The sequence below is a fragment of the Pteropus alecto genome, unplaced genomic scaffold (genome assembly GCF_000325575.1).
Source record: "Pteropus alecto unplaced genomic scaffold, ASM32557v1 scaffold53, whole genome shotgun sequence".
Lineage (NCBI taxonomy): Eukaryota > Metazoa > Chordata > Mammalia > Chiroptera > Pteropodidae > Pteropus > Pteropus alecto.
The window spans coordinates 1,201,957-1,216,040 of NW_006434366.1; the positions used below are offsets into that span (position 1 = coordinate 1,201,957).

General features: G+C 41.3%; 1 protein-coding gene across 1 annotated transcript in view; it reads left to right on the plus strand.

Moving 5' to 3' along the window:
• The first annotated feature begins 2,720 nt into the window (after positions 1–2,720).
• The window catches only part of RBM5 (RNA binding motif protein 5), a 22,937-nt gene continuing 11,573 nt past the window's right edge, over positions 2,721–14,084 (plus strand). The window contains exons 1-7 of the mRNA XM_006909119.3: positions 2,721–2,843; positions 4,178–4,252; positions 5,902–6,067; positions 6,891–7,046; positions 10,574–10,643; positions 11,131–11,204; positions 13,613–13,696. Coding sequence (XP_006909181.1) covers positions 4,236–4,252; positions 5,902–6,067; positions 6,891–7,046; positions 10,574–10,643; positions 11,131–11,204; positions 13,613–13,696 — 567 coding nt within the window. The 5' untranslated portion in view covers positions 2,721–2,843; positions 4,178–4,235. The remainder of the gene's footprint in view (positions 2,844–4,177; positions 4,253–5,901; positions 6,068–6,890; positions 7,047–10,573; positions 10,644–11,130; positions 11,205–13,612; positions 13,697–14,084) is intronic.

The window sequence follows — 14,084 nt, forward strand, 5'->3', positions numbered from 1 at the left end:
CAAGAGTTCTCACATAAATCTTTTTTACTTTATAGTCTATGGCAGTAGTTTCCAGCCTGGGACCAAAACATGTGAACTAGTTTTTTTTTTGTTTTGTTTTGTTTTGTTTTGTTTTTGCCAAGTGGTAGAAGATTAAGGAGGTGGGAATGGGGGAAGATTTAAGATTATCATTTCATTAAGAGGAAAACTTTTACATCAAAAAAGCAGGAAAGGCAATCAAAGGAATATCCTTTATTCTATATTGAACACATGTGGATTTACTTTTTCCTTACTTAGCTGGAGACTTAAACTTTTCCAGACCCACATTAGCTGCCAGACTGGCCTTCAGGGGCACAGCTCTGGAGCTCAAGGGGGCAGTGTCCAATAGGAAGGGCAGCAAACTCTGAATGGAATCTTTTTTTCTAGGCGCCTCCTTCAGAATGATTTTGTACCATTTATGAGCAGCCATATGGCTTTTATGGCTGGCAAGGAGCCCAACCCAACAACACCTCAAGAAAGCTCAGAAATGCTTGTTGAACCGATTTGGAAAGAAGTCAATTGACTGCTGGTGGTCATTAAGCCTAGCAGATTCTGGATTCTTGGCACCTGCATCATCTGTTGCAGGGTTGCAATAACCCCATCTATGTTTAACTTTTAAATTTAATTAAATGAGTACCTTCTGTGGACCACATACATTAACTTTTTCTGGTAATAAAAGTTTTATATATATACTTCCCCCATAAGTTGGAATATTATAACACACATTTCTACGAAAAGAGTAATGTGTGTGTGTGTAGACAGGGCTATGGTCTGAATGTGCCCGCCCTCCCCTCCCCCACCAATTCATATCTTGAAATCCTAACCCACAAAGGCAATACTATAATAGTAGGTGGGGCCTTTGGGAAGTGATTCAGTGATGAGAATGGAACTGTCATAAATAGGACTAGTGCTCTTATCAAAGAGCCCACAGAGCTCCATAGACACTTTCATCATTTGAAGATACAATGAGAATTGCAACCCAGAAGACGGCTCTCATCCAACAGTGATGACACCTTGATCTTGGACTTCCCAGCCTCCGGAACTGAGAAATACATTCTGTTTTTATAAGCTACCCAGTCTGTGGTATTTTGTTATAGCAACCCAAACAGGCTTTAGATGATAGATTAGATAGATAGATAGATAGATAGATAGATAGATAGATAGATAGATAGATAGATAGATAGATAGATGATAGGGGAGAGGGAGAACAGAAATAATTTACCCATTCTAAAATCCAGATTCCTACCTTTCCACCTATTGTCATGTTTTTAATTACCCAAAGAGTTTGCAGTGTCAGTCACTTAATGTCCTTGATGTAGGTTAAACCATAGTTAGAACAGGTTTAAAGATGTTTCCAAGAAAAAGATTTTTTTTAGTATATTTAAAGCTTCTGGTTTGAAATCTGACGTATACTCATTTTTGAAAGATTTCTTATCTAGAAGAGAGTAGTATAGGTGTGGTTTTCCATAACTGGTATCAGTATCTTCCTCTGCCTTGTCATGGTCTATTTTTCAATCCGCATATGTAACCTGAAAACTCAGTTCCATTAAAAATATATTTATCTATAATGCCAGGGGGCAAGTTATGGTAACTGGATGCATAGGACTACCACCATCTCACTTGCCAGAGTCCGAAACATCTTTGAATCGCCCAAGGATTCCTGCTTTCTGCCACAAATGTTATACTTTTAGGTTTAGTATTGGATTAATTTGTTCATTCAACAAATATTTACTGAGTGCATATGATATGCCTGGGACCAGTGGAGGCACTGGGAATATAGTAGTGAACTAAACAAAAGTTTCTGACCTGGAGTTTACATTCTAGTGGTTAAGGGTGTGGGCTCTGAAATCAACTTACTAGTTCATATTCCTAGTTCCACCATTAGCTCTGTGTGACCTATTGTCTCTGTAAAACAAGGACAGTGATGGTTGCTTTTACTAGATGGACAGCAGTTGCAGTTAGAAGTGGTCAGATCCTAGAACTATTTTGAAGGTAGAATCAAAAGGATTTGCTGATGGATTGAGTGCGGCGGGAAAAAGTCATAGGTTTGTCCTAAGTAACAAAGCGGGGAGTTGCTATTTATGAGCTGGGGAAGGCTGTGAAGGAGATGAGGTTGGGTTTTGGCTGTGTTAACTTTGAGATGCTACTAGAGTTTTCAACTAATAACTGTTAAATTACCCCTGAAAAATGACTTTCCTGAGCCCTTGCCTTAAACTAGAGACTATCAATGGAATGATATTCTGAAGACCTGCCTTCAAGAATTCTCTTAATTTCTGTAAACCTCCATTTCCTCACCTGCAAAATAGGTTATGAAGATGAAAATGGATATTTGTAAAGTAGCCTAATAATCTAATCTGGCGGCCAATAATGCAATATGCGATCAGCTAACGTCCATTCTCTTAAAGCCGGATTAAACGTGATGTTTCATATCTTGTCACTGAGAGCAAACTGTAGTCTCTAAGGCACTTGTAGCAAAGGCAAAGAAAGACTGTGTCTAATAAAGGTAAAAGCTCTAACCCAGGCCTGCAAAGGCAGTTTGGCAACTCCGCCGCGGTTTAGAAGAAAGCGAAATACGCAAGAAATTAACACAGGGCGTAGTGACAGGCGCCCTAGCTACCACATTTCCCAGCAGTCCTCGCGCAGCCGGGTCTTCGCGGATTGGACGCCTCCTCAGGAGGCGGGTGTTGGGGGGGAGGGGATGGGCGCGAAGCACTGTGGGTAGGAGACGGCTGTCGACGGAGGCGCCATTTTGTGAAGCGGCGGTACCCTGTTAGAGATTCTGGGGCACAAAACCGCTACTTCTGCTACTTCAGTCCCTTTTGAGGGTAAGTGTGGCGGCCGGCCGTAACGACCGGCAGCTCTTGCTGTTGTGGCAAGCCCTGTGGAGCCTTCCTGTCAGCCGCGGGCGGCGGCCGATCAGCCCCAGCCGGATCTCTCGGGGGGCTAACCTACCCCGGGCATTGGAGGGCCGCGCCCCTCTTCGCCGCCAGCGCTGTCATCTTTCAGAGGGCATCCTCCCGCCCAGCCTCCAGCCTGCTGCCTTTGGGCTCTGTGCTCCTGCTGGGATGCGTTTCCGACTTCTCAGCCCAACTGAGCTTGGAGCCATCTCCTCCTGTCCCTCGGGTACTTCTCAGAGGCGCCCGGGCAGTCTCTAGCCACGATCGCCCCGCAGCTGCACCTAATCCGCCCTCTCCGGAAGGCTGTTGAAGGCTGATCTGCGGGCTCAGAACCTCTCGGGGGGTGGGAGAGGCGTGTGCAGGAAAGAAGGGAAAGTCGGTCGCGCAGGCCGTGGCGCCGCCATCTCGGTCGCGACACCCCGCGGAGGTAGGTCCGGGCACTGCCCAGGAGACACGGGGTGGTATCAGCAATTCTGCCCATGGCTTCGTTTCTCCCAGATGGTTCTCTTCCATTTACTAATTGAGCAAATGTTTGTTGGGTGCTGCAGGAGCCAGGGATGTCCGTAACTAGTTTCTCGGACCTCGCAAGCATCGAACGCGTTCTAGCTGTGTGTGTGATGTTTTAGCAGTGCTTGGTCGCTGCGGGGCCAGGCTGTCCGCCTAAAGAGCCCGTGGTGGTCAGGACTGGCTCAAGATGTGGTTATTGTTACCGAAGAATTAAGTCGTGTCGAGGTTTGCCCTTGTCTGATTAGAGTAACTTTGGATCAGCCGTTGCGTTGTAAATGGTGTTGATTTAAATCAGTTCAGCCATCTCGGCTTCTAAAAGGTTTTAAATTTTTCATCAGAAATTTTTTGATTTTGCTCCTTGTATTAATAAATACACTTTGATTAATGTTTTAACGATCATCTACCCCTTTGGAGTTTTTTTGATGCAGAACACGGAGCTGATTGCAGCTCTGTCCTTTTTGCTTTGTAATCCTAAAGTAGGTGCAGGGAAGGAATCTTCTGCTTGCATCCTTTTGTGGGTTTGTTATTTACTATAGAATCTAATATTTTAAAGTATGCTATCATCTTCCTACTTTGCTCATTGTTAACAAAATGTTAGGATGATTTTGATGTTGACAGTTGGTCCCCACCTTCTTCGCTCCTTAGATACTACTATAGCTTTAGTGAAATTCCATTCTCAGTATGTCTCAGCTTATAGAATGATTGACTTAAATGATCTCTCAGATTCGTAGCAACCAGTCTCTCTTGTCTTCTAGAAAAACAAAAACAAAATTTGAACCTTTTGGAGCAGTGTGCTAGATCTTCAGTAAGACAATGGGTTCAGACAAACGGTAAGTTACTACTTTACATGCCTTTGATATCAACATTTCAGTGGGAACTGAAGATTTTTTCTTTAATTGTTTGTTTATCAAATATTTGAGTGTTTCTGTCAGGCATTTCTGTGAGCATCTACATGATCCTTGCTCTCACAAGCATGCAGTTTAGTGAGAATTAAAGTACCATGGGAACCATGCCATGAGAAAGGAAGTTGAGGGTGCTGTTAGAACACATAGGAAGTGTGTGTATTTCTGGAAATGGCCAGGAAAGCTTCCTGGAGAAAGTATTCTTTAATATGAAGCCTAAAGGATATGTAAGAATTAGGCAAAGAAAGGCAGGGTGGAATGGGTCACTGAGAGCTCCCAGTGTGGATAACAGCTTGTGCAGAAGCCAGGAAGTCATACATTCTGGCACTTTGCACAGTACCTGGCTGTAGTAGTGAGCAGTCAGTGAGTGCCAGTTCTTGTTATCGTTCCCTGCATAGCAAGATGGTCCAGATTTATAGAGCTGAAAAGTTTTGGACCATAGATTACATATAGAAAACTACTAAAGAATTAGTGGAGAATTAAGATGAGAACATTTGCCTGTTCTGTTATCTGTGAATTCTCCCACTCAAACCATTTGATTTAAACACATGACCTTTACTTACTCAGCCATCTGCCTCCTTAGTATTGAGTCCAGTCCCAGGACTGGATCAAATTGATGGCCCAGAGGGACTCAGGAAATGTTCATTCCCATGATGTCAGTATTTTAATTCTGTATCAGTATTTTAATTCTGTATCAGCAGTCTGTGGTTCCAGATAACTTATTAAATTAACATTTACCCTTTTAGGGTGTCTCATCCCCATACTTTACATCATTAAATTGTCCTAGACTACTTGTTTTCATTGGTTTCTTTTATTAAATTTGTATACTCTAAATGAGGTCCTTATAAACCTTTCCTTTGTCTTATCCTTACACAGTAGTTTTATGAATCATAAACAATTTATGAAAGAGCTATGTATATTAGCTATGTATATTTGTGGTCAAATGGGTGTAAGCCTCTTGTTTTTAGATTTTCCTGTGAAGCCCAGCACTGCCCAGTAACCAAAAGTAAACCTGATGTTATAGGAAATAATGTTCTCTGATGGTGCTAGTTATGTCTAAGAAATAAACTACTTATTAACTGCCTGATGGAAAAAAGACTTATTTAACTTACCCAAGCTGTTGGTCCATTTTCCAATAGTGTGACACCCTTGAGAATGGATGCGTCAAGATGCTCTCTTCTTTGAAACTGGGTGAAATGCTAATAATTGCTTTCTTCCCACCTTTGATCTCTCAGCTCTAGATCAGGGATGGATGCGGTGATACATAAAGCACAGGCTTGGGAAAACACAGGATAACTTGGACAACCTGACCCTTTCTCAGAAACATTAAACTCAAACATTTGTTATCTGTATTTTCAGATTTAGCATGAATTCCTAAAAATTACCTTTGCATTTAGGGGTGTAGATGTTTTCCCAGTGGTTGACTTATGAACTGGAATTTGGCAATTATAAAGGATACATTAAACTATTTGGCTATCTTATAAACTGAGCTATGGGGTATGTGTTTTCAACCATGTTTTTTTAAAGGTACAAAATGTGATTTGCTTTAAGTAAATGAAAATTCTTTTCCCCGGCAGAGTGAGTAGAACAGAGCGTAGTGGAAGGTACGGTTCCATCATAGACAGGGATGACCGCGATGAGCGTGAGTCCAGAAGCAGGCGGAGGGACTCAGATTACAAAAGATCCAGTGACGACCGGAGGGGCGATAGATATGACGACTACCGAGACTATGACAGTCCAGAGGTGAGTGACCAGCAGCTGTTCATGGAGTAGTTAGAATTATGAATTATGTTCATAAAACCACTAGCATTCTTGAAATAAGTATACTGAGTATGGAAATTCTCTCCTCTTGAGTATTATATTCCAATGCTCTATAATTCTGAAATCTGTTGAGTTAACTATAACCCTCAAAGACAAACTTAGCCTTCTAGTAATAGACACATTGGCCAGGGTTTACATAGGGCTCGCCATGCACCAGGCACTCTTTCAAGCACTTCACTTACATGAACTCATTTAGGTCTCACTACAACGCTTCAGGTAGGTGTTATTCCTGTTTTAAAGATGAAGCAGTCGGGTGTAATAATATACCTGCCCTATGCCTCAACTGGTGTTTCTAAAACTTACAGTTTCAGTCAGCATAGCTTTTTCCATATTCCTTTCCACACGCATACATAGATTTGTTAAGAAGTAATTGTGCCGCCCATATAATTTCGCACTGTTTTTCCACTTTTTCCATGCATATAATCTTTGTAACAGGTCATGGTATTTCATCACGTGTTGGTATACTGTACAGTGAATTGTTAAACCATTCTTCCCAAACTAAATGATGACAGGTTCAGGGGGGTGGTTTTGTGTTGTTTGTTAGGTTGTTTTGTTGTTGTTGTTGTTGTTGTTTGGCTTTTGATTTTTTTTTCCTGCAGTTTTAAAAAACATTGCAGTTAGCATCATAGAGATCTTGAATCGTATTTGTTCTCCTTTGGGAACAACAAATTATTAGGAGTGGTTCTGGATCAAAGGGTATAAGTGCAGTGTGATTTTAATTGTAATTTTGTTTATTGTCAATCAGAGAGAACGTGAAAGAAGGAACAGCGATAGATCTGAAGATGGCTACCATTCAGATGGTGACTATGGCGAGCATGACTATAGGCATGACATCAGTGATGAACGAGAGAGCAAGACCATCATGCTGCGCGGCCTTCCCATCACCATCACGGAGAGCGATGTAAGGGGAAACAGCAGTTCTAATGAGCAGCCTAGGAGGCTCAATGAACTTTGAGCTTCTTCCATCATTTTTTCATGTTACTGTTTTATCTCAAGCTAATGTCTCAGCTAGTGAAATACGTTTCTGTGTTTAGGGTAGAGTTCTCAACTTGGTTCAGAGGTAAATTACCATTTATATTTAGGCTTTACAGCTCAATGTAGCATTTTCAGAAGTTCCTTAACTACAAGGAGCCAATTTTGTGTCTTCAGTTTTCCTTAGAAAGTAGTCAATACATTTATATTGAAAATTGGTTACTTATTTGGTGAGCATGTATGAGCAAAAACACTTTCTTCCTGATTTGACTACCCTTTGATTTGATGAAAATTATATTATCCATTTGAAACAGCCGAGAAGCCTATTAAAAAAGAAAGCCAATCCCTGACTCCCCACTCAGACCGGCCAGCCGGAGCTTTGGTGGACTGGGTGCTGCCTGATTTCCAATGGTATCTGTGGCCCTCACCCATTCCTTCCAGGCGCATCCACCACCAACTTCCCCTGAAAGCCACTACTAATATGTCTATTTCTGCTTGAAGGCTACTTTCTGTGAAGCCTTTCCTGATCTGCCAGGCAGGATTTCTTCTTTCTTACTCTCTTCTCAAAGCATTGCATTCGTGACAGTCGTGTAGCACTTAACACTGTGGCTGTCAACGTGCACATCTCATTTCCCCTATAAGAATATAGCTCTCTGAAAATAGGCTTTCGTGTGAATTGGTTATCTCTATGTCCCCAACCCTTGAATGCAGAAAACTGCTCAGCCAATGTTGTTGGCGAAATGAATGTGAAATTTTGAAATATGTTTTAAAAAGCTGTGAATGCTCAAAGTGCACAGCATTATCCCAGTATCTTATTGTGTTGGAGTATTCAAAGTAATGTTCAATGAATTTTAGACAAAACTGAAGATATGTATTGGGTTCACACAGCTTTAGTCTTCTAAACACTAGAAGTGACAAATGTGGGATGGGATGTTAGAGTTGATGGTGGATAATTACAATTCACTGCAGACCTGCTATGCCCCCTCCTATGTTAGATGCTATAGTGATGCAGGGCCGTGGATCTTGCCTCAGAAAAGCTTATGGATGAATAGCTAAGGTCAGCAGATGAAGAGGACACTGCAGAGTAGAAAGGGATTGGTGTCAGAAGAGGTGCTGTTGAAAGAGTCCTGCACAATGGCTCTGAAGGCTTCTTCGAGGGAGGTTGTTTCTAGTGGAGGGTGAGGAAGCACTCCCAGGAGGTATTAGTTTATTTGATTCTTAAAGGATAGAAATATTTTGGTCTAGGGGGGAAGGTGTGATGGACAGATCCTCCAGGCAGAGGATCGTATGAGTAGACCTGGGAATAGAAAGATACTGAATCTAGATAAGGCCTTGCAACCAGCTTGATTTGACTGAAGTCAAATGTTGTTGGTAGAAGAGAGATGGATGGTAAGGTGCTACTGGGGCCAGATGCTGGAGTCTTTGAAAACCCAGCTAAGTGTAAAAGAAAGTTCCTGAGGTTTTTGCCTGGTAGCAAAAGCCATGCAGGTTAGACTGGTGGAAGGACAGAGTAGTGGTGGGTGGATAGTGAAGGCAGAGCTGAGCTCTGGTGGTTCCAGCAGTGAGCATGTGGAATAGGGGATGCAAGAAATGCTGCAGGAGCCAACTCTGGAAAGGTCGCTTGTTGATCACCTTGTCCCCTTGAGGACCTCGTTAGGCCTGTTTCCCTGGGAGCCAGAGGAAGTGGGTGGCATAGGGAGAGCTGTGCCTTAGCTGACACTTTAGGGCCTCTCTGCTGGTAATGAAACAAGATTATGATGCTTGTGTGTTTAGGCTTCTGGGAAATAGAAGTCCCTACCATAGATGGCTGGTTTTCAAAGTAGAGTTTCTGAGGTTCCCAAATATTGGACAGTATTCGTAGAAAATTTGATTATTGGCAATTTTAAAACATTTTAAAATTGTAGCATTTAATCTCCTGAACTTCAGTTTATCACCTTCATTATCATTTGCCTTTTTAGTTTGTCCCCCAACTGACATGTGAATTCTTAGAGTAACTGTCTTTAGTAACTGTGTTGCTATATATGTTACTGTATCACTACTGTTATAGTAACTGTCTTTAGTTACTCTGGTGGCTAACTTTTTAGTTACTATGTTGCTAAGCATGAACCTGAGTCAGGTGATTGTGTCTGGCTCAATGTAGCACTTCTCATACTCTGAAAAATAGTCCGTTTTCCTTTTTTTGTGGTAGTTAATGTCTGTAAAGTCACTGAATACTGAACTGTTGCTCCTGGGGAAAATACAAAGGTTCCTGTGAGTCTCTGGTCACAGTATTTTCATTAACAGGTCAATACATAACCCCGTTTTATGTGTATTTCTGTTTAGAGATGCTGCCTTATTTAATATAGTTGATTTATCAGCATTGAACTCAGTGGCCAACAGCACTATAACTCATGCCTGAATGAAGCTTATCTAATATATTTATTTTTTTCTCTGTAAGGGACATCATGGCCTTCTTGCATTTAGGAACACTAGGTAGCACTTAGCACTGCAGTTGGAGGGTCACTTAAACAGTGAAATCACCAACAAAAAGTACAAAAATCTGAAAAACTTGGCACTAAATAGACTGTGAAAAGGGTACTTGTTGACAATATGAAAGCTGACCCAATGCAAGGCATCATTGCCTTAGTCAGGAACGTGTGCGTCAGGTGACAGATCCTTCACTGCTCTGCAGATGTCTGTACATGCACATGACAGCACCACAAGTATTAACTTGGAGTTACAAATTTAGTGAGTAGGCAAGTTCGCAGATTCGGAATCCATAAGTAACAAAGATCGACTATATAATCTTGCAGCCTTTGCACATAATTGCGGAAAATTGGGGCCACTAAGAATCTCTGTTTCACAAAGTAAGCCCTGTTTATTTTCCTGGGAGTTTCGCTTGTCGGTATGATAGATAAGAGAGATTAATTTTTTTCATTACTTTTTGCAGTAAGGGCTTGGTCTACCAGAATTGTTTCTTGTGACCCCAGTTAATGTTTATTTTGACTTAGGAGCCTAGCAATGTCCGAACTTTGTTCATTTTCACTACTAAACTAAATGGAAGAAAATCATTTTTTTCTTAAGATGGTGTACAGAAAACGTTTACTTTCTGGGGAGTTCCTCATTTTTTGGCTATTGATTTTTAATCATTAGAAGACAATGATACATCCTCTGCCTCTTTTAAATATCATTTTCCCTCTGAGGGACAGCTTACCATGAGCAAGACTTGTATTATAACAAATGTGCCTGAGGGAAATTCCCAGGCAGCATATAAAGAATGTCTCCAAAGCTGTGAAAATACATTAATTTCTATGATAAGTGTTCCTTTTATTCCATTTTTAGAATAATTGCATTTGGGTGATAGAAATTAAAAATTGGCTAATTAAACAGTTGATATAATCCCCAGCCTTTGACCTTCCTTGGATGTGGAATAGTTTGTGGCTGAAGCTTTAACTCTATGTGTAAAATCCTGTGCAGATTCGAGAAATGATGGAATCCTTTGAAGGCCCTCAGCCTGCGGACGTGAGGCTGATGAAGAGGAAAACAGGTGAGAGCTCGCTCAGTTCCTGCTGTTCTGGTTCTCTTCCCCATGACCACCTCAGTCCCCAAAGACCATCCTGATACCCCCAGTCTTCAAGCACATGAATTCAGAATGAAAGGTTTGCCATGGCTAAGGAATGTGACTCTTTGAAAACGATGTTAGAGAGCATCTGAGGACCTTATAAAAACTTTGTTTTTAGGGACTTTTTTTCCCTTCGGTAAGTAGTGATTTATAAACTCCTTGTTTGACTGTTCGTAGTCGGTTGCATGGTTACTTTTTAAGCGTGGAATCAAATCCAGTGGCATTTAGTTCAGGCGGCTTGGTTCCTTGCCATGGCAAAGTATCAAGAAGATCCCCAAGTCAAGTCACATTTGTAAAGCTGCTTCCCAATTGGCTTTGTCACGCAGTGTTGAAGCAGTGGGAGAGAGATTCACCTGTTATAAAGGAACTGACTAACACGAGTATCCCGTCTATATCTGAATGCTGTCTCTAGGTGTAAGCCGTGGTTTCGCCTTCGTGGAGTTTTATCACTTGCAAGATGCTACCAGCTGGATGGAAGCCAATCAGGTTGCTTCACTCACCAAGTCTAGATATTCATGAAAATGGAACAAGTCTGTACAATTTAAAAAAAAAAGGTTGAAGGAGTGGTTTGTTCCAAAGGAGTGACTTTAAAAAAAGAAAAGCTTTGTATATATTAAAATTGATATACTAGACTGATAGTACCAAGGACTGCATTGCAGAATTCACTCTGACTGTAGACATGGCTGCCTGGCAGGGCGTCGTTAACCACCGAATACCTGTCTGGTAATTACCAAAACATCTCGATGTTCCCGTTTTCCCAACCTGATTATGTTCATTGAGAGTAATCTTAGAATATCCAACTCTCAATTTCAGCAGTGAAGAGAACATAATAGAAGTCTGCCGCAGGCATTTTATAAATAATCTCTTATTTCTGCTTGGAGACCACAAGCTTCCTGGAGGCATTACTGCTCGTATGGGTCTTCAAGGACTATTTAAGGACCTAGTAGAATTTATGAACAATGTCTGATGAGATTAGCGTGGGCGCTGGTGTCCTGCTGCTGTCTAATCTAGTTAGAGTGGCATTAACATTCTAATCTCCCTGAGAATGCCTGTTACAGTCTGTTCAAAGCGAATTATTGATGGTTCTTTGATGTAGCATTAACTGAAGTGTCAGGATAATGTTCAGTGCTTGGCACTTAAATAACGTTTCTGCCAAACTCCAAAGCACAGTATTAAATACCTTAACCAAGTGCATTCTGGGAAGTTTGCTTAACTCACGTTGCTTTTGTGCAGCATTTTATGATTTGTCACCCATAAATGAGAGTTATAGTCTTTGATTGTTACTATATCGTCATTTATAACAAGACTCACTAATGAGGGTATCATTTTGATTGATTCGTTAGATTTTTAAGCCTCTCATTCTCTTAACCCAGAGGTGACAACCTGTTCTCGTTAAAGTTCAGCTTCATTCATTTCATACCATGGACACCATCCTAGTAAATTCAGAACATACGTAAGCTTCACGTGAGTCTGTTTTCTTGACGTGACAACATCCTTTGATGCAGTAGATGTATCAGAATGACTTCCCTGGGAGTTTAAAACTCTTGAGAAATTAAAACCTATACGACATTTAAAAATCTCCACAATTTTAATGTATACAAAGCTATGCTGATGTGTAATACTTCATTACAGTTCAAATTCACTCCAGAAATAAAAGACCAGTAGGATTAGGGACTCAGTGGTAGTTTGGAGTCTCCCCCAGGACACATCTGTTGACATATCTCCCAGCTTCTTTATTTTTGCTTCTGTATAACACAAGGACCAGATGGCCCTTTAGCACTTTCCCTCTTGGCCAGACATGCAGTCTTGCCTTTAGATGTTGCGGAGACAACATTCACAGCATGTCTTAACTCTTCCAGGATTTGCAAGAACCAAATTGCTCAACAGTATGTATGTTTAGAGGGGTTAGAGTCCTTTTAAAAATCTGGATATCTAACCTACTGAAATCTGTACTGATAGTGTCAGAACACCCCACTTCCTTCCCCTCCTCCCCCCAAGAAAGAAGAAAGGTGCTCCTGTTAAATGAAGGCTCTTTGGGGGCAAGTGCTGGGTTTACTTTTGCTTAGACTGACTCAGCTTGGAGTTTGGACCTTTTCAAATTAAGTCCCTTTTAGTCACATGGTTGACTGAAAGGATGAGGTGGTGTACAAGCATTTACCAACTTTTCCTACCCCCTGAAGAAACTTCATTGGCCTCCTGGTTACTCATTTTGAAGAGAGTACCATCTATTTCAATGAAAAACACATCTGTCACCTAGGACATTACATGGTTGCAGTTGGCAGGAAGAAATCTCATTTAGCTGTTTTAGAGTCGATGGCATTCAGAATAGTCCCTCTTGAGAAAGACTTGTAACCAGATTCCCTTTAAAAATGAGTTTACCTCCCTTTGTCCCCCAAAGGACACATCCTGAAGCAGGAGTTTGGGGGAAGGGGAAATATGAAGCCTTTTACTTTGCATAGGATGGGGGACTGGGGGCAAACCGAAGCGAAGCCCAAGGACACCATGCTAAGGGCTTAAGTAGGAGACAACTCAGAATTGGGAGAGTTGTGTTTTCTGCTTTTTGAAATAGACTGTCACTCTCAGGCAGCCTGTCAATGCTGAATGTTAGGACTCCTGTCTCTGCTGGAGACAACGGCCTGGTGCATGTCAGCGTTTAGTGTTTGGCAGCTTTCTCAGCACTCCCTGACTCCGTTTACCTTTACTCCGCATCCCATTCTCTTACTGCCTATCTGAAGGATTGGATGGGCAGAGTATAGGTGGCGGTGGTTGGTCCTCCCCGTATGTTGTCCATTTAATTCCAGAGCACTGATTTTTCCGAAGTGTGCTCTGCCCTGGGAAAATGGACACATGTTCCCCACAATGGGAATAACTAATTCCTTTTTTTTTTTTTACAGAAAAAATTGGTGATTCAAGGAAAGCACATTGCAATGCATTATAGTAATCCCAGACCTAAATTTGAAGATTGGCTTTGTAACAAGGTAAGCCTGTGTTCTCCCCGAATAGAATTCTTTTGGGTTTTCGTATGTGTTTGTCCAAACAAGGAAATGGAAGTACACAGTCACCAGCTTTTATCATAGGGTGGTATTTGGGTCATCCTGTGTACACATTAGAGGATAGAATCTCTAGAACACTGGAGATTTTGTTTATTAAGATCCAGGTTCTAAGCCCAGTGTTTTAATTAAGATTTTAGATTTGTTTCACTTTACCGTTTTTTTGTTTTGTTTTGTTTTGTTTTGTTTAATTGTAGAGCTCTCAACTTTTGGCAGTCTCTTAATTACATTAACAAAAATCCTTATGAGCCCTGCTTAAGTTATGTAAGGTTTATGATGGTCCTGTCACCAGTGTACCATTTTGAACTCGGATATT